The sequence below is a fragment of the Oculina patagonica genome, chromosome 4 (genome assembly GCF_052425735.1).
Source record: "Oculina patagonica isolate OP01 chromosome 4, crgOcupat, whole genome shotgun sequence".
Taxonomy (NCBI): domain Eukaryota; kingdom Metazoa; phylum Cnidaria; class Anthozoa; order Scleractinia; family Oculinidae; genus Oculina; species Oculina patagonica.
Genome location: NC_135761.1, coordinates 26795187 through 26823185, shown reverse-complemented (window position 1 = coordinate 26823185; position 27999 = coordinate 26795187). Strand labels below are relative to the sequence as shown.

Genomic DNA, 27999 nt, shown 5'->3' with positions numbered 1-27999 from the left:
AACAAACTTTATATGTCCTCCTTTATATGCTGGGTTGCTGGTGACGAGTCTTAGAGATGACAGAAGTGAAACGGAGATGTCAGTTGCCGGCCGCTATGAATGAGTTTGAATCGTCGCACACTCGCAAGTGTCTGATGCAATTTTTGTACCGTCAACTATAATAATCTTCTGTTTCAGCTTTCAGATCTTCGTTTTAAGCTATCACCCCGTTTCCATTCCATTTTCATCACATATCTGCGGAAACTGAGGTCAAATTTCGAAAAGATCGATGTACAAGCGAGGGCTGTGTTTGAAAATTCTGCTCAAAATCCCGCCGTCTTGAAGCCAACGAAGTGCAGCGCGCTCAGCCAATCAGAAACGAGCAATTTTCCTGTTTGTCCAATCAGGACCATGTAATTTTGCCCGGGGCAATTACCAAAATTAAGGAAAAATGCCCTCTGCCTCAGCCAATCAGCATTAAGCAATTTTGCCCTCTATGTAAAAGACTTCAAATTACATTCACTGCACTCGCGTATAATTTTTGTTAACCTTAAAAATCTTTTCGTGAGTATTTTTATTTTATATTCCAAATTGCACTGGAAATTATGTGATGACCTTTAGTCTAATGATTAAACTGATTGAAATGTTGATAATTATCTTTTTTCAGAAACTTGATAGTAGTTTAATAATCAACTTTAAATGTAGCTCTTATCTAAGAAAACATTTATCCAACTTTAGATGCGTCCATCATAGCTTCAGCTCAAACGGCAGGCAGCTCAAGTATTTGTTCTGGGGGATCTGGGGGACTTATTCGCCTTAAAGCTCAAAAGGTAAGCTAATGTCTATCACAAAATAATTTACCACTGACTACGCTCTCCTGTTTTTTGGGAGCCAGTTGTAATATTTAGTTCCTTGGAATGCGTTTTATTGAGAAACCGGTAGTTATTCTGTAAAACAATAAAAACTACTTAGCATCGGTTATCATATCTTTATGTGCGGAAACTCTCATCAAAATCTGGGAGTAGTTGAAATATTTTGGGAAGCTGTAACGAGCGTTCAACACGGGAGGTGAATACAATAAAAGATATGAATGACGGTTGGCGTCTACGGGAATCTTTGCCGATAGTAAAGAAATTCCAACGAAATTCGTGCGCTTTTTGCTACTTAACAGGCAAGGTGTGCAATTAACCCTCACATGAGCTTTTTCTCTGATAAACATCGTTTTATTGTATACCTACAACTATAATGTCATGAAATAACGTAAGAAATTTATCCATTGATTTTACCAGTTCATCAATCAAACGTCAGAGTCGTGCATGGCTTGAATGTTTTGATTTAAAACAAAAAGACAGCCTAAATTGGATAGAGATGATTCTAGTAAGCTACCAGTAAATATCAATTTCTCTCTCAGGAGTAGTCTATAAATGGACATTTGCTATACAATTTGTTTATGTATTTTGTGGAATCGCCTTTCGTTGCCGATAAAATGGCTATTCATTTTCTATAAAATATAGTTTTTAATTAATAGCAGTGGATTCGCTGTTAGTGCTGATTAAATGACTATTCTTTTCCAACAGGTACAAATACAGGAGAAGGGAAGACTTAATGTCGAAGGAGGAAATGGACAACAACCTAGTAACACGTACCTTGTAGGAGGAGGAGCAGGAGGGATTATTCAGATAATAGCTTCTGAAGGTAGTCTTGCTGCTGATACTTCATCCATGAAACAAGGCTCTAGCACTTATGGCGGTGTGGGTTGCGATGCAGAAGATGGGTATTTTCTTCTGAAAGGTAAAAGCAGCTATCACGAAAATAGGTCCGCGTAGCGTACGGATGTCATTATCATTGTTTGCTAAGACAATCAGGATTTGCCCAAAGAGAATGCAATTTTTTGCCTTTGAAAAATATACGAGTACTCATTTATTCTGAAGTAAAACGCGAAGATATCATTTTCAATAATACACAAGCGACAGGCTTTGTCACGATATGAAAATTGCCGTGACAATTCAAGCGTCGAGCTCCTTTAACTTTAAATCACAAATCAAGAAAAACTGTATGTATGTATGATATGACAAAACTTAAACAAAAATATTGTTAATGTGCTGAAGTACAAATTTCTCAGACATTTCGGGACTTCTGTCTCTTCATCAGCGTAGAAATGCCGTTAACTGATAGCACACGCTCATAGATTTAAAAAAAATAAAGTGCGCCTTCGACATACAAAAGCGCGCGCTTGTGATGTCACAGAAAGCAAAGTCAATGTTTATTCCGTTTGGATGCAGAGTATTTTGATGCAAAAATTAGCCTTGCTTCTGTGCGACGTCGACCCCGCGTGGTTTTGAATCCGGCGCAGATAACAGACACGAACATTTCGTTAATACTGTGTCCAGGGAAATTGAAATGTCTCGCAACAGGGAGGTCTAAGTCTTTTTTCACCGACCGACGTTTCACCAATGTAGCACATAGGGCACGCACTGCAAGAAATGATGTAAACTAAATTACTTGTCGTGCAGGTGCACCTATGTCGCATTGCCAGCTGACCCCTTGACGTTTTAACGGTCTGCGATACTTTGGTGTGTGGAAAGGTAGTGCAGCCTTGTCGACCACAAGCAAAGGTTCTTGACTCTTCTTCCCTTGATTCGGTTGTGGAGAGACCGCTATTATATGGACCAAAGATGTCACGCAAATTGCTATCATGGCGATAGGCACACAGAATTTTTGCGGATTCAAAAATATCCCTGGTAACCGAGTCAGGCTTTTTAAATAAGTCCCGGTTCTTGGATATGATGTTTCTTACCTTCTCTCGTTGTTCTCTCGTTGTTGTCCCGACGGAGAAGAAGAGTCTGATCGCAGGGCTGTTTGGCGGGAGACGGTGCTGACGCGTTCCAGTGCCTGATTTATCGCAGCGGGAGGATAGGCACGGTGTGCGAAGAAACCAGCCATTTCATTCATCTAAGGTTAAAAGTCGTCATCCTCACTGCAAATTCGCCTCAGACGTAGCAGTTGGCTGTACGGAAATGAGTTCTTACAACGAACTGGATGGGACGAGGAATAAGTTAGGTAAGAGTGAGAATCTGTTTCCTTACAGTGGATCGTTCTTATAAGGCAGTTGGCAGATGGTTTTAGAAATACGTCCAAGAACGAGAGCTTTTCGTCTGAGAAGGCCAACGTGAATTTCAAGCTGGGGTGAAAGTTATTGACGAAGGTGGCGAATGCTTTTGAATAGGGTTAAAACCCTATTCAAACCGGGCTTTTTTGGACCTTCTCTGACCGGGGGTGGCTTCGGAAGCACCCCCCTATGTAGCTTCCAGAATATTTAAGCAATCACAATGAAACTTATAGGATGTATTGTATGTCCAAACATCTTTCTTTTGGTATACGTCACGTGGGATGGTGACGTCATATCACGTGACAATTACATCATGATGTAAAAACAGCCGCCATCTTGGATCCGCCATCTTGGATTTCAAATTTTCTCCAGTGCCAGAAAAAAAAAAAATGTGCTTTAAACCCGTAAAAATGTAAAAATTAATTCCATTTAAGTTGATTTTTATTAACATAAACACGCAAAATTACAAATTTGGGAAAACATGCCTGTCAAAATGCCGTTGCCATGGTGATGCCAAGTTCATGACACATCATCCAACCCTACCAAATTATTGCCAGATAAATTTTAGGAAAACTCAGAAAGTTTAGCAGCGTTTGGTTAAATCTTAAAAAAATTATAAGAGTTCAAAGTCAGCGCGGGCCTCAAAAGCCCCCCCCCCTCACCCCCCGGTCTTAATAGGGTTAAGATTCTCTTTTAAGGAGGAAGCGGCACCGACTATGTCGTCAATATAGCGTTTCTAGAGGTTTGGTTTTATACCGCTGTATTGCTGAAAGATCTGTTACTCAACATGTCCAACAAATAAGCACGCATGATTGGGACCAAGTTTGCTTTCCATCGCGACACCACGCGATGGAAACGCCTGTCTCATTTTTGTCCTTTAACTTTACTTTGCTGACTAAACATTTGATCTGCACGAAATGTTTCGACTTTAAATCTACAATCTTTTCATCACTGAATTTAAAGCCTTTAAAAGAAAAGCCAAGGGCAATAATCCCTTAGCCTTAGCTACCATTCTTGGCTTAACTCTTTTAGGTGGGTTTGACAAACTCCGTGCGCTGCAAGCAGAAAAATTTTCAGCCTTTAGCACCTGTTGGTTAAGCCTGAATACCGAAAATCTGAGCTCAAAACTAAACTGGGCGCATAAATTTATATCACCGGGTTTCATATGAGTTTGATAAGTTTAGTTTCTTCACTGGACTTAACACAGGTTAGATTTGCCTCTTCTAGATACTCTTGCCTCTTGCTGCTATTGAGCGATATTTTCTTTCAGTTACTCCATGGCAGGCGTTACCTATCTTTTTATAAGGAATTTATTTTCCAAAAAAAGAATGCTTGCACTTTCGTCTTCAAAAATAAGAAGTTACCGGTACTTCGTTGGTCCTTCTTCGCGTTTTCGCTTTGCTGAACTAAAGCAGAATCGAGGATGCTGGAATTCCATTAGCTCCGACTTCTTTTTACCTTAATTACGGCTTTTGTGTTTATTTCACGTCTTCTGTACCCTCTCGCTAATCCTGCATTTCTGTTGACCCTTCTTGCACTTTACATTGTTATCAAGTCTTATCATTAAAATTTCGTTATATAGTTCGAATCTTTTCTCATTTTTGTCTACAATTTACCGTTCAGCCGGTTCTGTGAGACAACTGGTACTTGTCAAAAGCATATTTACCAAGTGTTTCTTGTTTTGTTACAGTTAATGAAAGTGCAAGCCCAAGTTCCGTTAATTTGAAACAACCTTACTCATGGCCTCCTACCACTCCTTTAGCGACATCAACAGGTTTGTTTTGTCTGTTTGGGTATGTTCTTTGTTAACCGTATTCAAATATTGCTATTTCTAGCTTGATATAAAGTGGTTTTCACTTGAGTGCCGAATGTAATTCGCGTTTGCATTTTTTTTGCATTACTACGTTTTGTGATTGGTTTAAAACACTCGCGCCACTTTCTAAAACCAAAACCAATCGTGACTCGCTTGTGCACGTTTTCCCGCGCTTCTTGCCGGCTACATGTATTTGCTTCGAGTTTTGATTAGTTAACTTGATTGTCTGCGTTCTTTGTGAGATTTTGCCAGACTGACGCTCCATTGAAAACTGCTCTATAATATATATAGTACTAAATGAAGTGTTCAATGGTAAGTCCAAAGAACTCTTTGTCAAACCACGTAGAAAAAAAAGCTCGCTAATAAGCTGCGTACTTTGATCCTGCTATATCATCAAAAGCACTTTTTAAATGCGTTTTAGTTTGCATACTCGTTCACTTGAAAATCTTGAAGGCGCAGCGTCTAACACCCGACATTATGTGATATTAATATATATTTCACCCAGACTATAAAAAGAAAAGATTACCGAAAATTGCCGAGGAAGATCCGAATATGTTTCGACTTAATATCGATTTACTTTGGCTCATTGAGCATTGAAACATGAAAATCTCTGCGAGCGGATTAGTCAAAAATGATATCACACATGTGTGGATATCATTTTTATCCACACATGTGTGATACCATTTTTCTCGATTTGCTACCACTCGCTAAACCACTGCAGTTTATATAATAAATTTATATATTCCTCCCAGACTATAAAAAGAAAAGTAATTTCCGCTTTGAATACTTAAAAGTCAGAATTTTTCATTATGTTTATACATTTACAAGGGAAAAAAAGAAAAAAATTTCCGCCTGATCTTTTTTCAGCAGTTGGCAGACAAACGACACTGAAAATAGTGTAATAGTTCTCCTTATTTCATTCACGAGTTACAGTAAAAACCCGCGTATAAGAATACCTATTTTGGCGGTTCAGGCTGATTTGGTTCTTATATAAAGGGTTATAATCTGCAAAATCAGCCTGTAAGTGTTCTTAAGTGTTCCTAAAAAAAAGTTACTTAAAATAAGGAACATACTAGGCCACCAATAGATGAAATCAATATATATGCACACAATTGTATTTTAATTTTAATAAAATTGATAAATCAAGGCAATACTGTACTGTAATTGGGGTGGAACTATTATGTGTGCAATGAAATGTAGTGTTGATCTTTGATATTTTTTCCATATAAGAACAACTTTCCTTTTTTTAGGCTGAATGTGTTCTTATATAAATGGTATTTTATTTCCTAAAATCAGGCCTGGGTGTTCTTAATCCACTTGTTCTTACCAGGCGCGGGTTTTTACTGTATTTGGCGGTAATAACAAATTCGATTCTAAGCCGTGAGAAAATCCTTTCCTGAAAAATAAAGAACAAAAACCTTTTTTTTGTATTTTTGTACTTATATTTTTAAGGATACTTTCATTGTGTTTCAGTAACGCAGAAATGATTGAGAAAATTCCTGGACTATGTACCAGTCGCACAGTTAATAGAATGAACTGAACTGATGATGTGAATGTTAATCTTGGTGTAGATGCAAGAAAGATGATTCAGTTAAACAAACTACTTGAAAATAAAATTCGAGTTTTCCCAACACGAGTCGAGCCGAACCTAACTCTACTCCTGTTCCTCTTCTCATTTTGAATTATATTTGGCATAGAAAGGTTTCCAAATTGGATGATTTTTAAACATCACGATCTAAACATTAAAGCCATATTGTCCACCACTTCAAGCAAAAACATTTTTTGGCGAAGTATTCCCCCCTTCCTTGGTCGAGTTTAAAAAGCTCAAAAGAGATTTTCATAAGACTCTTTCTAACTGGGCTGCTTGGATCAAATCAACTCACCAAAGAAAAATTCAGTTTTCCATTTTTTAATATAAATATTTTGTCAAGGTGGAGAGCTATAATTTGTTTTTCTAAACCAAAACGAAATTGAATGCGCTACCAGTCCAAATTTTTAGCTGGGAGAGATTCCATATTCTGATAATTGTTCGTATCTTTTTAGGTCTTGTTCTTAACCCCGGTGAAGTATTGCAGATTAACACGACTGTTCCATTCATTAATTGTACAAGTTGCAGATACAGCTCATCATTTCAAACCAGAAGCTCCTTATATGGCAGCCATCTTGTTGCCAACATGACATTCAGTGGTAACATTGAGTTCAGGAGCGGTTCAATAGTTGAAGTATTCGGGAAGTATGCTCTTAGTATAACAAGTCTGAATGGAAACATTTCAATACAAACCGATGTCAACATAACTTGCGGAGAGGCGGTGCTCAATACAACATGTCTTGGTGGATTCACACAGTCATCTCCAGTCATGGTTGGACCACCATATCCACCCAACTCTGAAATACATTTCTCTAAAGGTAAGTAGAGCATAACAGATATCCCGTTTTCTTTCTCAGTTGTAGACGGCTTTTTCATGTCACGTCAGAATATTACATCTGTTCATCACTGTCCGTTTCTTTTATTCCAGTAATGATAATGTTTCAGTTTTTCGCACCTAGCTTCACCAAATCGAAGCCGGCACTGATAATTGATGCATAATCAATTTACGATGTCTTGTGATTCTATAGCTAGTCACAAGAGATAAACTTTTCGCTAAGGAAATCTCAGGAATCCTCCTCCTACGAATGGATTTTATAATAAAAAAAACATAACTTAGAAAAATTAGCATTTACCTTAAAAACACCTCTCCCTCCCCTCCCTCTCTCTTTTTTATACCCCCTTTTTAGAACCCTGCTGGAAGTTTCGCTTTCTTTCTCAGTTGATGTCACGTCAGAATCAGTGTCATATCTGTTCATCACTGTCCGTTTGTTTTATTCCAGTAATAATGAATTTTCAGTTTTTTCGGATCAAGCTTGCCATTTGCTGTTTTTCACCAAATCAAGGCCGGCACTGGTCATAATCATTCACGATGTATCGTGATTCTAGTCACAAGAGATAAACTTTTCGCTAAGGAAATCTTAGGAATTCTCTTCCTACAAATGGATTTTATAATAAAAAAACATAACTGATAAATTAGCATTTACCGTAAAAACTCTCCCTCCCCTCTCTCTTTCTCTCTTTTATACCCCCTCTCTAAACCCCTGCTGGAAGTTCCATTTTTTAACAAGGGCCCCTCTCTAAATGGAGATCATAACAACCATTTGAACAAGAAAACAAGGTAATTTTAGGCTTTTATACTTATTCGTGCACCACATTTACTTTTTAGTGTTGGTTCAGTGTGTGAAAATTTGTTTCTTAACAGCGCTCAAACACTAAAAGCCCACGTTATTTCTTTTTTATGTACCATAACTGATTTATGGTTTGAAATAATCCCCCCCTTTCGAATCTAGTGTTGTGTTTAGTTCAATCCGCGCAAAAAATGCAATTAAGTGAAAGGGCAGTTATTAATTCTTACGCGATAAAACGCCGTGAACTTCGATCAAGTGACGTTAAACTACACCAACCGAAAATATCTTTTTGCGTAACCTCACAGTCTTTTACGCTTTTGTATGATAACCTTTTTCAAACAGCAGTATACTATCATTTCTTTCCATAAAATGCCCATTCATCGACAAATCGAATCCTTGCAGTACACGGGAAATTTATCACATTTTGAACCTTCAGTAGTTATATGGCCTAGCTCCCACGAGTTTCCTGTGCCTCAATGGTGTAGCGTTTGACCCGTGTGCGAAAGGTCATGCCTTCGACTCCTCTGTATCCCTTCCAGTACTTCTCAGTACTAATAAACGGTCAAGTAATCGGTTCCGTATGTTTCAATGGCTACTCTTCAGAACTTCGGGCGGAGGTATACCGCTGTTCTCAAAACCCTAACCCTGAAATAGACATGGGAAGGTTTTCAAGCACGCGTTGTCAATGTCCATTAAATTTGGATACTTGCATTATGTCAAAAGATATAAGCCTGGACGATCTTGTAATCACGTTCATATACACAATATTTTATATAGTACCCGTAGCTTCCCCCTGATTTATTACCGAAACAAAGAAATTTTCAAGTTCTTTAAACACTTTTATAGGTCTTGGTCCTGGAGGATTAGATGTAACAGACCCAGTTTTTCGAGTGTCAGGCCAATGTATACCTGGGTCCAGCCATGGAGGAAAGGCGCAGTCTGGCAACAGATTCATAGATTCAGGTCCGTCATACGATAAAAACAACACCAAATCACTGCTGGGAGGAAGCGGAGGTTAGATCTTGTTGATTATATAAACTTGTACACCATCCACATCGGACAGACAATTATAATTATCATACATTCTGGACAAACGAAAATTACCGGAAAATGTGCCTGACCAATCGAAAGCATCAATTTCAAGGTCAGGAATAAAATCAATACTATATCACTGTTTAATCGGTTAATAAAGTCCTTTGATTCATATGTCGCCTCCAGTGCTCTAGGACTTCGTATCTTTGACAATTAGTCAATTTCTGTAGCCAACACAACCGTTGCGGCGTTAGAAGAAGAATAAAGTTTTAAACATATTTATAAAGTCTGATTCTTATCGGTGGACTTTTTCATTCAGAAGTGCGTGTTTATTTCCGTTTCCGAGTCGATTCTTTTGCAACAAATATGAAAAGTTTCTACTGAAAAATAAAACAAACTAATAAGCCTAATAAGTCATTTTGACTGTTAATTTTGATCGTCTTTCACTTCAGGTTCGTGCTTACAGAAATCCGGAAGTGTAGCTGGAGGCGGAGCCATAGAACTTGTTGCTGAGAAAGGAGAGATTACCATAAGTAATGACCTTGAAATGTTCTGCAATCAATTTCAAATTATCTAAAGGACAAAAAAAGACAAATATCTGCTTTGCACCAGAATAAAACTAAAACCCTATATCATGAGCCATACCCACCGAGCGTTTTCACTCTTAAAGTACTGAAGGCATATCGTAACGCTTAAAGGGTATTCTGAAGGTGAGCTCGATAATCGTTTGCAGTAGTTTCTGTCGAAGATCACCTTAAGAAGGCTCAAAACAGTTTTTAGAACGAAAGCCACCGGAAAATTTAAGATGGCTCTTAAACCGCTCCGGAGAAATTTTTTTTTTTATTTTGCAAAACGTTTTATCTAAACTTGCTGGTCATTATTCAATATTAGAAAATAGCACAAAGTAAATACGTGCGCTGATTGGTTAAAACTTGTGTTTCTATAACTCGATGGAGAAACAGACAGTTGTCGTAGACACGGCAATCAATATTCACGGCGCTAAAATAAGCAATGCAAAAATAACAACTAAGAATTGTGCCAAATTTTAATGTCACAGCTGACAAAAACCAGGTTAAGACTAAACAAATATTTGCACACTTGAAAACAAGCGAGTAAGATGTTTACAGAGCCCGCTACACATTCAAAAATAGTCTGTGAAAGAAATTATCGAAGCGGCTGACCTTTCAAAGAAGTATATGAATTGGCGCAACTTCACTCCATTCTAGGCTTTGCAGCACTTCAGAACTATTCACAGCTCCTCAACGGACAAGATATTCGTTCAGAATGCCGAGTCAAACTTCTTTTAACAGAAAAATAATGCACTTTCACCTCCAAGGTTCGAGTCGCTCGATCGACAGCATTGGTCGTCAAACCATTCGGTTAGTTCGATGAAGCGAAATAAAACCACAATTCTTGACTCCTTCCAGTGCTGGACTTTAGTTAAACCATCGGCTTAGTTATTTCTTATAATTACGTTAACTTTGGGGTCTGTTTTTTTTGTTTGTTTGGCCAAAAAAACGGTGAATTTTAGCCTTGAATCAAATGTTGAACAGTTGATTTATTTCTGTTCATCGACTCCCTTACTATGATTGGCTGATTATGTTCATGACGTAAAACCGCGAGGTGAAGAGAATCTACGTTTTGATGTTAAATAAAGCGCTAAATATTACTTTGATGTGCGTTATTTACTTTGTGCTGTTTTCTAAAAGAAATAGAAAACATGTTTCCCGTGTTTCTATCGAGTTATAGAAACACTCGTAAAAGTTTGGGAGAACTCGAAAAAGCTGTGGAAACACTCGTCTATCGACTCGTGTTCCCACAGCATTTCTCGTTCTCCCAAACTTCCACTTGTGTTTCTATAACTCGATAGAAACACGGAACATGTTTTCTATTTCTTAAATAAAAAAACTGGGGTCACCGGACTCGTTTTTAAGTTATTAGCGCTTAAGGGTGTTTTTAACAGGTTAAACCGTTGCTATGGCTACCAATGACGTCAAGAAAATAACCAAAATTTGTTTGTCAGTGATTCATTCGGGTAAACAAGTGCCAGTTGATGGTGACATCAATTCTCCGAGAAGTGACTGAGCCCACGGTTTTCGTCCCAGAAGTTGTGTATTTATACGCGCGACAGCTTTCGGAGTACTTGTGAGCGCTCGCGATAGTTTTTGATTGCATGAAATAATTCGGAAATTCTTTGAGTGCTTCAACGAAGATTTGCTAATTCCCCCAACTGGATTAGGCATTTGTTCTATACCATATTTGAAGTGGTTACTGATAAATGTTTGTAGCACTTAATCATCAACCTCGTTCCCAGGGCTTTTGCCCGCTCCAAATCCAAGGGCAACATCGTTCCTCTCTAGGAACGATGTTGCTTAATCAAAAGAACTGACAACTGCTTGAGCCTCCTTAATTCTTCCAAAGTTTTTGGAAGGTTACAAGATGATTTTCCAGTGATACAGCGAGGGTATTTTTGGTAGACCGAGGGCACTGCCCATTGCCTAAGTAATTAGAGTACATTGAACCGACCAAGGCTGACTTTAACTATTACAGTTTAATTAATATACAATCTTCGTTCACTGTCCAAAATCTACGCGCGCCATTGGTTAAAATAGATCACGTGATTTTGCTTTACCTGTCGTCAGCAAACTCCGACAGTGCAGTATTGACAATAATGCACAAAAATCGTGCATTATTGAAAGTGTCTTCAGCTTCGAGGCTTGTAGAAGTGGAAGAAAAATATATTCCTCAAATTATCAACGTTCCAATACCAAACAAAATCGAAGAGGATAACAACTTGAAGCGCTTTCATGTTCAAAGGTATAAAACTTCAGCTCAATAAATACATTTTTGTGTGCGATTGACTTGATTGATTGTGAAAGCCATCGACTTGCTTTGAACAAGCTTCTCGCTGACTGTATTTATGAACGACCGCAGCTGATGAACAATTTTATGAACCATTTTAAGCTTTATTTCTGTACGGCTTATTTGTGATTTTTATATTATTGATCTAATCCTGTGTAATTATGTACTACACTTCTTACTTTTAAACTTTATTGTTTGAAGTTCGTTAATCGCTTGCAGTGTACTCAGATTGTATATTAAAAGGGTTAGAGTCTGTCCGTTCGTGTTTTGTTGACAAATACACGCACTTGCTGGCCTCACAATGAACTCGAAATTTTCAATACTGCACTCGGCTACGCCTCGTGCAGTATTGAAAATTTCTCGTTCATTGTGCGGCCAGCGCGTGCGTGTATTTGTCAACAAAACACTCACAACAGTCTCTAACCCATAATTATTGCATGTTTATTATTAGCAGTAAGCACATGTTTTTTTCTTGTGTATTTGGTAAAATAAAAGCAACTGTTAAATTCAAAGACTAAAATTACACTCAATACATTGGCGTGAAAGATTGGTCAGCCTTTAAAAAATAAAAAATACCTTATTACATGAAATTTTCGCGACACTTAAATTTCGCGAATTTCGCGATTCTAAAAAAATCGCGAAAATAAAGTGACGCGAACAATTAGTGTCGCGAACATAACATGACGCGAAGTTTAAGTGACTCGCATATATTAGTAATCAATGTAAATGGATGTTGTCGTCAATTGACTCACTTGAAGACATTGTGAGAACTGCTCTGTTGTTGCTATTGCCGAGATTATTAAGTCCCCCCTGCGTTTTTGTTAATTTTGACTTTATTGTTCCTTCGATGAAGTCGTTTTATATAATTCAAAGGCATATCAAAATATATTGCCAAGAAAATGTAAATTGCGTGTCACTCAAAAACGCGAAATTAAAGTGATTAAAAATAAAAATTTTTCGCAAAATCGCAAAATTTAAGTGTTGCGAAAAATCGCGAAATTAACGTGTCGCGAAAATTTCATGTAATAAGTTATATAAAGACTATAAATATCGTTTTTCTGAAACTGTAAATCAATCGATCTCTCAATGTAGCCCTAATCTTAAATTTATATATTTCCAACTTTAGATGCATCCATCATAGCTTCAGCTCAAGCGGCAGACAGCTCAAGTATTTGTTCTGGGGGATCTGGGGGACTAATTCGCCTTAAAGCTCAAAAGGTAAGTTGATGTCCGTCCACTGACGGCGCTTTCCTTTTTTCATGGGAACTGACCAGTTGTAATAATTAATTATATGGAAAGCATTTTTCGGAGAAAAGAGAAGTTACTCCATTAAATAAAAACAACTTAGCTTCGAGTTATTGTACCATTATGTATCGAGTTTCTCATCAAAAACCTGGTAGAAGTTAAAATATGTAAGGACGTCGTGACGAGCGTCCAACACAGGAGATCAACACCCTAAAAGACGTAAAAGATAAATGACTGTTGGCGTCAACCTGGATCATTGCGCTTTTCGCTACATAACAAGCAAGGTGGGCTATGTAATTAACTCTCACATGTGTTTTTTTAATAAATAGACATTCGGACATTCGGACATGCTTAGTGGAATCGCCGTTCGGTGCTATTCTTTACCAACAGGTACAAATACAGGAGAAGGGAAGACTTAGTGTCGAAGGAGGAAATGGACAACAACCTAATAACACGTACCTTTTAGGAGGAGGAGCAGGAGGGATTGTTCAGATAATAGCTTCTGAAGGTAGTCTTGCTGCCAATACTTTCTTTTTGAACCATGGCGAGAACAGTGGGTACCTTCTTCCATGCGTTGCAGAAGATGGGTATTTTCTTCTGAAAGGTAAATGCGGCTATCACAAAAATAGGTCCGCGTAGTTCAACGCGAACACACTATTTTTAATAATAATTATACAACTGATAGAGTAATCTTTGTTTACAATATTTGCCTCGTAAGTGCTACATTTTCTGATCGAGCTACAAAAAATATCAATTCTGAATATTGAAAGAACTTGGTACGATTAACTTTCGCCATATAAATTTGACCCCGATGTATTAAATACTTATTTCTATGACGTAGGTTTGAAAACTTTTATATTTTACAAAGAATGTATGGGCTCATTAATGCTTTTGCCACCCAGGAATTTTGCAGTTTGTGAGCGCTTCTATCTCCTTGAATATTGCACGCAAAGAGCTAAAAATTTCTCCAACAATGATGTTTCACAAGGGTCACTTTGTAAATATACTGTACGCAAAGTCGTAAAACTGCTAGCACAGGAGTGCACTCATATATATGTATCTCCCGGTTGTCATGAGTTTAGTTTCTTCACTGGACTTAACACAGGTTAGATTTGTCTCTTCTAAAAACTCTTGCCCTTCTTTGCTATTGAGCTATCTTTTCTTTCAACAATTCCATGGCAGGCTTCGGCAGGCATTACCTTATCTTTATAAGGAATTTCTTTTATAGAAAAAGAAAGCTGTAAGAAAGATGTTGGAATGTCGTTGGCTCTTACAGCTTATTTTGTTTATTTCCCGTCTTCTGTACTTAATTGATAATTATTTATATGTATTGTGTTTTTGTACTTTGCATTGTATCAAGTCTTTTCATTAAAATTTCGTTATAATTTATAGTTCCAATGTTGTCTCTTTTTTGTCCGCCGTTTTTTGAAAACAGTTATATTGTTGGTATATTGTTGGACTACTGGTACTTGTCAAGAGCATATTTACCAAGTGTCCCTTGTTTTGTTATAGTTAATGAAACTGCAAGTCCAGCTTCCGTTAATTTGACACAACCTTACTCATGGCCTCCGACATCAAGTAACAGTGGGGCAGTTGCTACCACCCCTTTAGCGACATCAACAGGTTTGTTTTGTCTGTTTAGGTATGTTGTTTGTTAACCGTATTCAAATAATGCTATTTCTAACCATAGTTAGTACCTTGATATAAAATGACTGTCGCGTTTGCATTTGGTTTGCATAACTACGCTTAGTGATTGGTTTAAGAGGAAATCCGCCAGGACTTCGAGTATTTATTGGACAAAATTATGTACCAAAACTATTTACACCTGATTGCAAGCTTTTGTGTTACTGCTTCAAATATCTTATCTAAGATTTAAAATAGCATCGAACTCGGAAAAAAATCCGAGTTCCAGATGGGATTTGAACCCACGACCCTCCGTGTTCTAGGACGGATGCTCTACCACTGAGCTACTGGGACTCTGTGGTGAGCAAGGGTGAAATGTGGGCTTTTGACTGGAACCGCATCACGCGGTCACACATAACTGTATCACACAGTCACATTAAGGCATATCAAAGATGCAACCAACCAACCTCCAAAGTGAGTATCTTATCGAAATATCTTATCGAAAGAAATCTTTTCTAACAACACCAAACATCGAAAACTAATTTCGAAGTTCCACTGAATTCCCATGAATCGCTTAAAGACCTTAAAAGATGTGAGCTTTTGCCCATAGCTTGTGAACTTTGAATATCATTTTCTCAGACTCTGATAAGAAATTGTTGTACCAGAATTATTTCCACCTTATTGCAAACTTTTTTGTTACTGCTTCAAATATCTTATCAAAAGAAATCTTTTCTAACAACACCAAACATCGAAAACAAATTTCGAAGTTCCGCTGAATTCCACTGAATCGCTTAAGGTCGCGCGGGACCCTTGCTCATTAATAAATTCATTAGCCAAATTTCTTGACGGAGTGCTATCTTGTATAGCTTTAATTCACTACATTTTGAACATCGATTTCTCTAAAATTTAACAAGGATATTCGGGGATGATGGAATTACATCATGATTGTCCTTTTACTGAGAGATGACCGTTGTCTGTGATGTTACAAGCCCTTAAAAGTTTAACTGCAGATAATGCGATTTTGTGTCCAAGTTTTCAGCTAGAACAGCGCACCAAATTAAATGATTGTATAGCTTAGTGATAAATCATAACCTCTTTTGTGCTACCACTAGAACGAAATTTTCGATTTCAAAAACTGCTACAAGTTAATCGCTTCTAAGAGAGCAAAAATGTGAAATTTAAACTTTGAAACGTGCTATCTTCATTTTGAGAAGGAAATTTAAAAATTCGCTCTAGTCATAGCACAATAGAGTACACCAAGTTTATGTTCCTCGTGAATCAACTCTTGAAATTGTATATCGACGGAGAAAACTTGGACACAAATTTGCAGGTTTTGAGGCTTCCGAAGACCTTCCGAGTCAATGTTTACAACAACGTGTGATATATTCAAAGCTGTGAATCTAATTATGATAATTCCCTATGTTCCAGCGCACGTGCACAAAGCTGAGAACAATTACTAGTAATTACTTGTACAAAAGAGTTTAAAAACAAACATTCTCATGAATATTTCGTTTGTTGTCGGCTTCAGTCGTCCGGCAGTTCGTGCATACTCTTTAAATAAATACATACTAATGATTGCAAGGGTCCTGCGCGACCTTAAGACGAATTTTCAAAATGGCTACACGTGAGATTTTGCCTATACCTTGTGAACTTTGAAATTCATTTTCTCAGACTCTGATAAAAAATTGTTGTTGGTGTTATCACGGATAATTACTCACATCTTTACCTTTTATTAAGGGTAGGAAATAACGCAATAGGATTTAAATTATTCTGGTACTTGATTTTTGTCCAACTTTAATAAATATTACTCGACTTCCTAGTGGATTCCGTCTTAAATCTCTCGCTCCACTTTCTCAGCCAATTAGGAGTAAAACCAAAACCAAAACCAATCGTGACTCGCTTGCGCACGTTTTCCCGTGCTTCGTGCCGGCTTCCGTGTATTTGCTTCGACTCGGTTTTGATTGGTTAAGTTGATTGTCTATGTTCTTCGTGATTGGCCACACTGATTTCTTTGGTTTTGGTTTTACGACGCTCAATTGAAAACTGCTCAGTAAGAGCGTTACAGTGTGACTAATCCAACCAAGGCCACCTGACAAAATTTTGTGCAATTGACAATTGAAAACCTTGGATGTTAAAAATAGAATTCCGACAAATTCATCAAACTAAGCAAGCTGCACATTACTCAAGCAATAATTTATGACCCTTTTTAATTGTTTTTACACTCAAATACTATTGGTAAATTTGCAAAGAATTTGCTTGGGTGGCCTTGGCTGGAGTAGTTGCATTGTAAATGTAGTGTTACTTTGAGCTACCAATGGTCAGTCCAAAGATCTCTTTTCTAAACTGCGTGGAAAAAGGTTCGCTAGTAAGCTGCGTACTTTAATCCTGCTGTATCATCAAAATCACTCCTTACTCACGCCTTAGTTTGCATACTCGTTCACTTGAAAATCAGAAAATGGCCACTCCTGGGCCAGATGCAGGATCTACAAGATTTGGTTCCTACTCGATCGGTGGGGATACCAAATGACATAATGCCATGAATTTGTTATATTTTCCATCTGGTTTTTCAAATGGTATTATGAACACAAAATCGTCTCATACAAGTCCAACAAAGGATTCATCTTCATTTTTCAGGAGCACCTACATCCGGGCACCTACAACATCTGGTCTGTTTGTATTATCGACATCTCAAATTTGACTTTAGAACCACGTTACCAAATTGCAATTTATGTAGTTGACTGTTGCACTAATTGTTTGTTTGGGTATTTATAAAAAAAAACTGACCTCTGAGTACCGTAGATTCTTGGCATTAGAATAAACCGAAATACGTGTATGTTTTTTCTCTCGATATAAACCAATATTAACAATGTCATTGATTTTTTTCATTCATTTTTCAGCTACAGAAAGTATTTTAACAGCAAAGCCATCATACACAAGTTCAACCGTGCTTCCTTTTCAGCCTTCAGTGTCACCAACACCAGGTCTGTTGTGTTATCGACTTAACCTAGCTTAAATAAAAAATAACGACTTTTCTGAAAAACAGTTGCATCAACGTCTTTCTTACTCAGTATTTGTCTTACTGTTGTCAAGTGGAGTAGTTCTAGTTTGAGTTTAAGTTAAGTCAACGCTTAAATCGCCGTTCGTCTGTTGAATTGTAGGATCTTAATGGAGAAATTCACTCCAAAATGGGCAAATTTTTTCTTTACGCCAAAAAAGGTTTACAAAAAGATATGCTATTCACCAAAATTTCAGCCTACAACGAGGGCTTAAACCCTACGAAATTCTTCTCTGAAGTAGCCCAAAACTCAAGAACGGAACACCGCCATCTTGGAGCTGGTAGTGTATGCGTGACGTCAAAGAGCTTTGGTTTGGCGGAAAAATTTAAATACCTGAAACTTTTTTGTTTCTTTGTTTGTCAAATACCTGTTTGTGCAGCTCCATTTTGCTCACGCAAAGCTCCAAGAGAAGAACGCCTGATCGCAGGTTACCCAGGCGCGAGACAAGAGATAAGAAAATGTTTGTTTAATTTTTGCGAGAAAAGAGAGTCCAGGATAACTTGCATGCGCATGCTCAGAACGAACTAATCAGAAGCGGGGAGTGTGGCGTTACTACTTACTTGGGACGCGCGCGGAAGTGTTAAAAATGCTCGCTCAAAAAACTACGTGACTAAGCGCACGAATAAATGCAAGAAAAAAAACAGCTTCAAAATACTTGGTCTAGCTGACGGAAAGCGATTCGTGTTTTGGCCGTAAGCTTTTCGGAAATTGTTTTACTCGAAAATATTACTTAAACGAAACAAGCCAGGTTAAACGAAAGGAGCCAGTTTAGCCCTCGGTACCGAAAGCAACGTTCAATACCTAAAACAAGAGACCCTAAAGGTCTCCGCACACGTGGGGACATGTCGCAGGAACATGTTGCAGCAACATGTAGCAGCGACAAAATCATGTGTTGTTCACACTGAGGGGACATGTTACAGGGACGATTTTGCGGCAGTCATGTCGCAGCGACATGTCCCCGCTACATTTTCTTGCGTGTGTACACATTGTGATGTTGTCGCTGTCGCTGCTACATGTCCTCTTAGTGTAAACAACACGTAATTTTGTCGCTGCTTCATGTCGCTGCGTCTTGACCCCACGTGTGCGGAGTAGTCCAGCCGATAAGTGGAATAATTGTGCCTTTTATGATAAAAGCATGAAACTTGGCACATATGTTAAACGTACCAATCTGAACATTTTTGGATATAGGGCCATCTGAGATTGGTCACGTGACCAATATGGCGGCTCTTACTTAAAAAGGGCGTTGCCACCTCTCATGTTTTACAAGTAAGTTAAAAAAACTGCAATGAACTCGTTAAAATTGTTAGCCTAGACCATATTCACACCATTTCAATAACTTACATCGGCAAAAAGTACCTATCCACTAATTTTTGTTGCCTTAACAACATTCTTGTTGCCATGACAACGTCATTTGTACAGTTTGACCACCATATTAGTATTATACTAATTTGTGCGTTCTTCGTGATTAAAGCAGAACACTATTAAACAACCAAAAACCATGGTAATGATATATCACATCTGATAGTAAAAGTTACAAACAATTGCACCCTTATCCGTAAATACAAGGTGAGGGGTTCGGAGTGGATGCCACCCCTTGTGGCTTTTTCATAATTTTAAAAATACGATTTTTTTTCTATGATGCTAAAACTCTCAGTAGCTGCTCATTCATCTCTTGCAGAAATTTAATATGTGTACTATCTGTCCACGATTTCATGATTTTTGACGTTGCCATGGCAACATCATAATTACGAGCGGATTTGTCCAAAATTGGCCTTTTTGTCGACGTTTTTATTCATTTTCCTATTTTTTTTTTTAAGAAAATTGTACAATTTGTTCAGTTGTACATTACACAAGCATTCTGGCTTGATTTTGTATCGATTTCCATTATTTTCTGCCTCTCTGAGGATATACTGAAATCCAAGACGGCGGCTCTAATGGCATCATAATTATTAAAAAAAATTATGTCATCTTTTAGGGTACGCTAAGGGCTTTTTACTCGCTGTGCAGTAAAAGAACGAAAACTCTACAGGATCCATCCTCTCTTGTACGTACGAGGGATTAATTTGACATCCGGATCCGTACTGTTCTCTTCTATAGCATCAAATATCTCATATCTCTTGAAGTGCGGAATTTGCAAGAGACTGAGAAAAATCGGTTCCTTCCCTGTATCACCCCATTCACCCTAGAAGCAAACTTTACAACAATAACCGGCCTGGTAAGCTACCTGCCTAGTGCGTTTTATGAGAGCTGCATTTGTTAGGGAAATTCATGCTACCCTTTAAAGAGGTGTTTCAAACCTGGTTGACAAATTCCAAGCTACTGGTGCAGACGAACAACAATATCACCAATCGCTATAAAAATATATACCATTTACAAGGCTAAAAAAGAGTTAAAAACTATAAAATTGAAATGATAAAACCAAACGTGTTTGTCTGTGTGCCATCATCAGGGTTGAAAAGACCGTCCGTCCGCACGCATGCATATATATCTTATGTAATTCCCGTTGGAAAAAGTTTAGAGACATAAGAAATGACTCGTATGTTCAAACTGGGGCGGAAATGTTGGATCATTAGACCCTCAACAATCCTACGCTTGTGGAATGTCACTGTGCTGAAGAGACAACACGCCAGGTGAAAGAATGTGACGGGTTCTCCCACAGATGTTTTGTAGGTGTAGATGTAGATGTAGGTGTAGGTGTAGATGTGAGCAGGATTTGAATGTTCCGCAATTCGCACTTCTAAGTTTCTCACGGTCTCGCCAATGTAATAAACGCCACAAGAACAATCACCTTTGTAAACAACTTTGGATCTATGCATGCATGCGGATGGTCTTTTCAACCCTGATGATGGCAAACAGCCGAAAACGTTTGGTTTTATCATTTTAATTTTAAAATTTTTAACTCTTTTTTAGCCTTGTATATAGTATATATTTTATAAAGCGCTCTTGCCGAGGAGACGCAGGATTCCATTCAGATGATGATGAATACTAACGCAACTGAACATGTATCAACTGTACATGTACGTACAGAAACGTCAGTAGTTTGTTCTTCCACAGTACCTTAAATATCAATATATCTTCTCCAATTTCCCCAATTTGATGCATCATGTCAATAACGGCTAGATTACCGAAGTCTTTTCTAGCCGATGCAAGGAGATCACTTCTGTTCGCAATAAACATGAACCATTTCCTCTATGGTGTTGGCTAGATTTTTTAACGTCGACGTCTCGTGCAAATGGGTCAGTTTGCACGTGTTTTGCTTTCTCATAAATGCTGTAAATCTTCTAAGCTGATGCCTCGGACTCTCCAATAACTTTGGTTATCGTCAGATCCATCTGGTACACTGACACACACTAAGAGAGTGAGCTATCACACCCTCGACATTTGAGGAACAGCATTCTACACAGTTACCTACTGCGCCTCCGTCATCTCTACTCCGATGAGGACGATTTCAATTCGAGGGCACGTGAAATATGCGATTATTTCGTACGACGAGGCTACCGCTCAACGAACCTCCAAAGGCGTCGAAAATGGCCTAAATGAGAGAATTCCTTTGGTTTATACCTTCTACCCTCAACAAGCACGTAAAGAAAATTATTTTCGGCAATTTACTAATGGTGTGCGCTTATACACATGTTACTCCCACAGCTATTAAGAAGATTTTTAAAATTTAAGATGGCTCTGAAACCAGCCTGAGAATTTTTTAATTTTTTTTTGACTTTTGTAACATGCTGACCACTATTAAATAACAAAAAATAAAGTGGCCACCAAATTTGTTTTTGAGTTGTAAGCACTTAACACTATCCCAGACCGGGAGGGGGCGGAAAGTGCCCGCGCTGACTTTGAACGCTTCTAACTTTTTTCAATATTCATCTAAACGCTACCAAACTTTGCGACTTTATCTAAAATTTATGTGACTGGGGATAATTTGGTAGGGTAGGTTTTTGTGTCAATAACTTGACGTCACCATGGCAACGGCATTTTGACAGGCATGTTTTCCCAAATTTGTTATTTTCGTGTTTCTATTTTAAAATGAAAAATAACTTTAACTCAATTATTTTCACCTTTTTCTGAGTTTTAGCCACATTTTTATTGAATTTGAGTATTTTCCAGTAATTTTGGGTGGTTTTCTGACGTTTTAGAAAAATTTCAAAATCCAAGATGGCGGATCAAAGATGGCGGCTCTTTTGACATTATGATGTAATTGTCAGGTGATGTGACGTCATCATCTCACGTGACATATACCAAAAGATAGATTTTTGGACATACTATATATCCTGTAAGTTTTATTGTGATTGCTTCAATATTCTGGAAGTTACGGAGGGGGGCGGAATCCGCCCCTCCCCGGTCTGAAAAGACCAAAAAAGCCCGGTCTTATTAGGGTTAAAGTTAAATTAAGTGGCTTTTAACATTTTATACCGTTGCTATGGTAACTAATGATGCCGCCTGTTCGATATCGTTAATTTTTTGTAGCAGTAACTGATGAACAGTTGTAGTAATGAAATTATGAAAGCTGGCAACTGTCTTTAGACCATAAAATACTGTATATTTTTTAAATGACGGTTACCATGGTAACCAGTTTTATATTGATGTGTCAGGGAACTCGTCATGACTTTTGGACTATGTATAGGTACGAGTAAGAATTGTCTCAAGTTTTACATCCTTTATGAAACACACAGCACAGACAATAAATAGCCCCGCCCTTCATGACGTCACTCAAAATCTCGGGTCACGTGACAATTCTGCGATGGCCCTATAGCTAAAAATGTTTGCCAGGACGTGTTCTAACTTTGTGCCAAGTTTCATGCTTTTATCATAAAAGGCACAATTTGGCCAAATTTGGCACTTATCTGCTGGACTAGAGACCTTAATGACTTAAAGGTCTCCGCACACGTGGGGACGATACGCAGGGACACGTCGCAGCGACATGTAGCAGCAACAAAATTATGTGTTGTTCACACTGAGGGGACGTGGAGCGGAGACATGTAGCAGAAACGAAATCACAATGTGTACACACGCAAGAAAATGTAGCGGGGACATGTTCCAGGGACATGTCGCAGCGACACGTCCCCTCGTGTGTGCTGATTATTTTTGGCACGCGCAACACTAACTTTGAAGCTGTTTTGTCCCTGCGCAGAGACAAAATGTTGCAGGAATTCGTGTTGCACGTGCCAAAAATTATCCGCACACACGAGGGGACGTGTCGCTGCGACATGTCCCTGGGGCATGTCCCCGCTACAGTTACTTGTGTGTGTACACATTGTTGCTGCTACATGTCCCCGCTACTTGTCCCGGCTACATGTCCCCTCAGTGTGAACAACACATGATTTTGTCGCTGCTACATATTGCTGCAACATGTCCCTGCGTCTTGTCCCCACGCGTGCGGAGACCTTAATGAGACTCCGATGCTCTCCCAGTACGCACTTAGCTGAGATTCTATAATCACAGCCCTCAAGCTGCTCTAGCTGCAAGAATTTAGGTTCTTTAAGAATTCTTTTTTCAAAAATTAAGAGTTATAATTCACATTTAGTTTATTGGGTACTTGACTTCTATCAGGAACAAACTATGTAACATAATAACTTGGATTAAAAGAAATTGTTTTTTTTGGTCTTTCCGATTTTGTTTTCCAGATTCTGAATTCCCCCGGATTCTGGATTCCGCATGCCCCTAAAAACTAACTTAAAAGACCTAGTCATCACACACAGGAGTAGATACAATCTTTTAATCTTGTTCTAAAAGTTGTAATTTAATGGTGTTTAGATGGGAAGTCTTGCCAGAGAAAACCAGACTTTGTTGCGATCATCTATGGTGGCACTGAAGTAATCCGAGGACATCAACAAAACATCACGGTGAATGCATCACTGTCCCATGACCCGGATGTTGGGCTAGGTAACCACTCTGGAATGAACTTCACCTGGTATTATGGTGAGATCACTGGCAACTATTCTGGTCTCCAGACAACAGTGAAAGACTCTTTTACGGGAGTAAACGAATCAAGCATTCGTTATTTCGGGAATGATTCTGGACTTGAAGTTACCCTAAGTACTTCTTCCATGCTTGTCAATAAGACATATGCAGTCAAACTGGTCGCGACAAAAGATTGTCGCAGTTCGACTTCTTATCAAGTTATCCACCTGGTGAAAGGAGATCCGCCTGAAATTTCACAACGGTAAGAACTTCGTTTTGCCATTTTTACCCTAGGTTAGTGTACTAAGGCACTCAATCTAGTTTCCAGAGCCTGCTTTTATTTGTTCAGGCTCTGTTCAGCACCAAGAATAAAGACTCTGGTCTTCAGCTTGAAAACGTTCAATTCGCAGACATCTGTTCAGAGCTGATTGGCTGACAATTAAAAATGTACACTCTACGCGTGCTCAAAAAATCAGAACTGACCAGCGTATGTGCTTTTGGTGCTGACTTTAGAGCAGTATGTCACATGATCAGCATCTGTGACACTTACAAGTTAAAACTGCAAGTTGTTTACACACTCGTGCTTGTGTGAGTTCTTTGTATAAAATATATCACTGACCGAATAAAAGAAAAACAGACTCTAGGAACAAGATGCTCACTGCTCAAAAGTTAAGGAACTGACTAAATTAAGTCAATAAAAACGTCAATTAAATACGCTTTCTTTTTTTTTCAACCCACGCTCACGCATGTGTTTGATGCTGGAATACGACTTTGAAAGTTGGGCAATCTCAATTTTCTCAACACTCAAAGTTCAGCTCAGTATGGAGTTTTTATTTGTGATCGAACAGTGCATTCAGGTCAGGACAGCGCAATGAACAGTTCTAGCGCTAACACTAAACATTAACCTTTATTTGTGCTCGTTTACAAAATAAATTACATTTTAAAGAAAGAAATATTAAAATTAAATTGCTTGTAAAAATTAAATAGAGCACTGGCTGCTCAGAATAACCATAGGGGTAAGTGGAGCCAGGCAACCAAGATTCAAGTAGATCACAATTGATTTTTGTTTTACAAATTCAAATACTGTATATGTAGTAGCAATTAACCCAATGCTTGAGGGACTGAAAGTTGGTTTATACACTTTTGTGCTTATTAAGCCTATTTTGCTTATTAATCACGAAGGGTCTTATTATTGTGTAAGTACAACACCTACTGTACACGAAAAGATTGAACCATAATAACCAAAAAAGATTCACTTTTTCGTTTGGGGATAAGTACGTCGTGAATTTATTCACAGGCATTCTACAAGGAGTAATACATCTATCTCTATTTATTTGATTTTCAGATGCCAAATTAATTGCAAACCTGAAATCAGTCCGTCTGTTAAACTGTCTATCAAATCACAGTGTCACGGACCAAAATGCTCCAAGATATCTTCTTACGAGTGGATACTCTACCAAGAATATTCATTCGTTCCATATACTGATATTATTTGGGTGAAAAAAGAATTAAAACTTATCACAGACACACCCCTCAATTCAAGAAGCATTGTTATCAAAAAGGACTCCCTTGAGAGCGGAAAAAACTACCGGCTGGCACACTTAGTAAGAACCTCAGATGGTCACCAAGGAATGAGTGTCTATGGTATTTCTACTGCAACACAACCAACAGGGGGGACATGTTCCATCACTCCGTCAAGCGGCATCTCACTGAAGACCAATTTTAACCTGAGCTGTAGCAACTGGAAGAGTGGAAGCACCCCCCTGTCTTACAAGTTTCAGTATCAACTGAAAAATAGTCTAAACGGCATTATTTATAATGGTTGGAACAGTTCTGTTATCTCCTGGTTGCCACCTGGAAACCGGTCAGAAAACTTTACTGTAAAGTTTGTCGTCACAGTGACTGATAAATACGGCGCTTCTGCTCCAGCGGTTAATTTGTCTGTGCAGGTAATATTCTCAATTGTATGCCACATTACAGAGCCATTTAGTCACAATGCATAATCATGGGTTTCTCTTTCAGTATTTACAGATACAACTGATATTAATAGAGGCCCTAACAATAAAAAAATATAAAAATTAATAAGTCATAATTCAATTGACTTTACATTAATTAATTTTTTTTTAATTTTATAGGTTAAGCCATCTCTACATTTAAGGCCAGGAAAAATCATCAAATTTCTAAGAGCAAACGACAGTTTGTTTAATAAACTAATTAAAGATGGGGACCTTAGCAAAGCAGCACAAATAGCAAATACAATCCTTCAAGCAGTTTCAGGAGATACTGCAATGGATTCAGAGCAGAAATCAAGGGTAAATAAACTTTTTCTAAAATGGCTTTATAATCATGCACATAATCATTTGTTGTACACGTGTTTATGCAACTAGCATTTAAATAGGCGCCGGCAATAACGACACTTGTCATAACAGCTCTAAAGTCAGCATGCAAGTTTGCTAAACGTTGTGCTGTAATTTGTATCGCTGCTCTTTCCTCCGTTTTCAAGCAAGTTTTTTGCTGGCGGCGCCTTTACTTTGACAAACAGTAAACAGAGGAAACCTTTCGTTCCTCAAAACAATGAAACCAGCGAAAATTTTAGAGTTTAACTCTTGGTTTTAACCCTCACCAGGTGTTTGTTTTAACCCTAACCCTAGGATTTGGGTAAAATAATGGCGCTCAGCTAGCCTTGATTACCGTTTCGTTGCGGTTTGCTTTCACTCCACTTTGTTTTCTGTTAGTTTTCCCTCCGGTTTGCTTGCGGTTAGCTGTTGTTTGTTGTTTGGGGCAACACTATTTTTAAAAATTTGCTTGATAAAGCGCCTGCGCAACACTCGACTTCTGTGACACGGGCGCCGTTGATCCGATTTAAGGAAAGCTGCGTAAACATGCAAGGCGAGCGCTCTCTGCAAAATCACATTTTGCTGGTTTTCCTATTACATCTAATTTGCTTTCAGTAAAGCGCTGTTTGCTTTCACTTCTCCAATCCTTACATTATCAGATCACGCATACTACAAGACCGCGCGTTATCACGAGAAGATTGCACGCACTCTTTGATCTATCCAACTGTGCATATTTATTGAACCAAAAAAATTGCCATGGAAGGTAGAGCTCCGGACACTAACAAATATTTTTTAAGTCTGAAACCAGGTCACTTCTCGGCATTTTTGTCGTCATAGAACCCAAGCGGACACTGCAAAACTCGCGCTGACAAAGTTCCCGGCAAGAAACTTGTTGTCTTAGGCTTTTATACCACCAGGCTCGATCATATCCACCTTCGTTAGTGGACCTTAGTGCAACGTTCGTCTGGAGCGCTTAAAGCGCTATTGTACAAAACGAAGGTAGGAACACACCTCAGTTCTTCGAGAGATGCTGTCAACTTACGAGTATTCGGATTAAATGATGTCCTTCAACCACCTGGCGGCCGCACTTCTGCTAAAACTAGCCAATGTCTTGATTCAGTTTGCGATATATCATATCGTGACAACACGTCACAATGTGATATCCAGTCTTCGCATGCGAAGTTTGGAGCTCGCCGGCGCCCATTCATTTAATAACCAATTGTCTTGTTAGCTATTTTGCTTTAATCTTTCTCTCTTTACTTTACTTTTATATTTAGCTAATTGACCACCTTCAGTTAATAGAGTAACTGTAACTTATGTGAATGTTACTAATTATTTTCAGGAGCCCGTTTCTCGAACGCCCCGAAAAGTTTTCGCACCCGGAACCCATAGCAAGTTCTTAAACCTTGTGATTTCAGAGCTGACTTTTATTCAGATATTTAAAATATGAACAGAGGCTCCCTTCATACAAAGTTTTTAGGCGTATACACTTCTCTGTTTTAAGCTACAGATAACTAAGAATTGCTTTACGGGCCCGTAAAGTAAATGAAACTCTGGCTAAGTTTTCAACCCCAAGGAAAACTATTCTGACTATTGCACTTGCCAAAAATTGTTGCCGTGTAATAAGTATACTGAAATTACCCATTAAAGATATTTGCAATTTATCATTAGATTAGATTACAAATTTATTGAACTTTGCCTTTTAGAAAACCAAGCTTACTCACTCTCAGTAAACTAGACACGACAAATGTTGAATGTATTTTTTCTGTTGTCGTAATACATTTACTGAAATCTATCTAACGTTCTTAATCACGACCCTCTGTT

At 38.3% G+C, this 27999-nt stretch overlaps 1 protein-coding gene and 1 non-coding gene across 2 annotated transcripts in view; one reads left to right on the top strand and one right to left on the bottom strand.

The window, feature by feature from the left end:
• The window catches only part of LOC144650108 (polycystin family receptor for egg jelly-like), a 51290-nt gene that overhangs the window by 10531 nt on the left and 12760 nt on the right, over window positions 1-27999 (top strand). The window contains exons 6-18 of the mRNA XM_078509768.1: window positions 718-809; window positions 1557-1770; window positions 4779-4862; window positions 6945-7307; window positions 8964-9131; window positions 9602-9682; window positions 13138-13229; window positions 13647-13860; window positions 14769-14879; window positions 17777-17860; window positions 23693-24101; window positions 25185-25788; window positions 25975-26151. Coding sequence (XP_078365894.1) covers window positions 718-809; window positions 1557-1770; window positions 4779-4862; window positions 6945-7307; window positions 8964-9131; window positions 9602-9682; window positions 13138-13229; window positions 13647-13860; window positions 14769-14879; window positions 17777-17860; window positions 23693-24101; window positions 25185-25788; window positions 25975-26151 — 2693 coding nt within the window. The remainder of the gene's footprint in view (window positions 1-717; window positions 810-1556; window positions 1771-4778; window positions 4863-6944; window positions 7308-8963; window positions 9132-9601; window positions 9683-13137; window positions 13230-13646; window positions 13861-14768; window positions 14880-17776; window positions 17861-23692; window positions 24102-25184; window positions 25789-25974; window positions 26152-27999) is intronic.
• Trnal-uag (transfer RNA leucine (anticodon UAG)) lies at window positions 15161-15233 on the bottom strand. The gene has a single exon. It is a non-coding gene; the product is annotated as a tRNA-Leu (tRNA).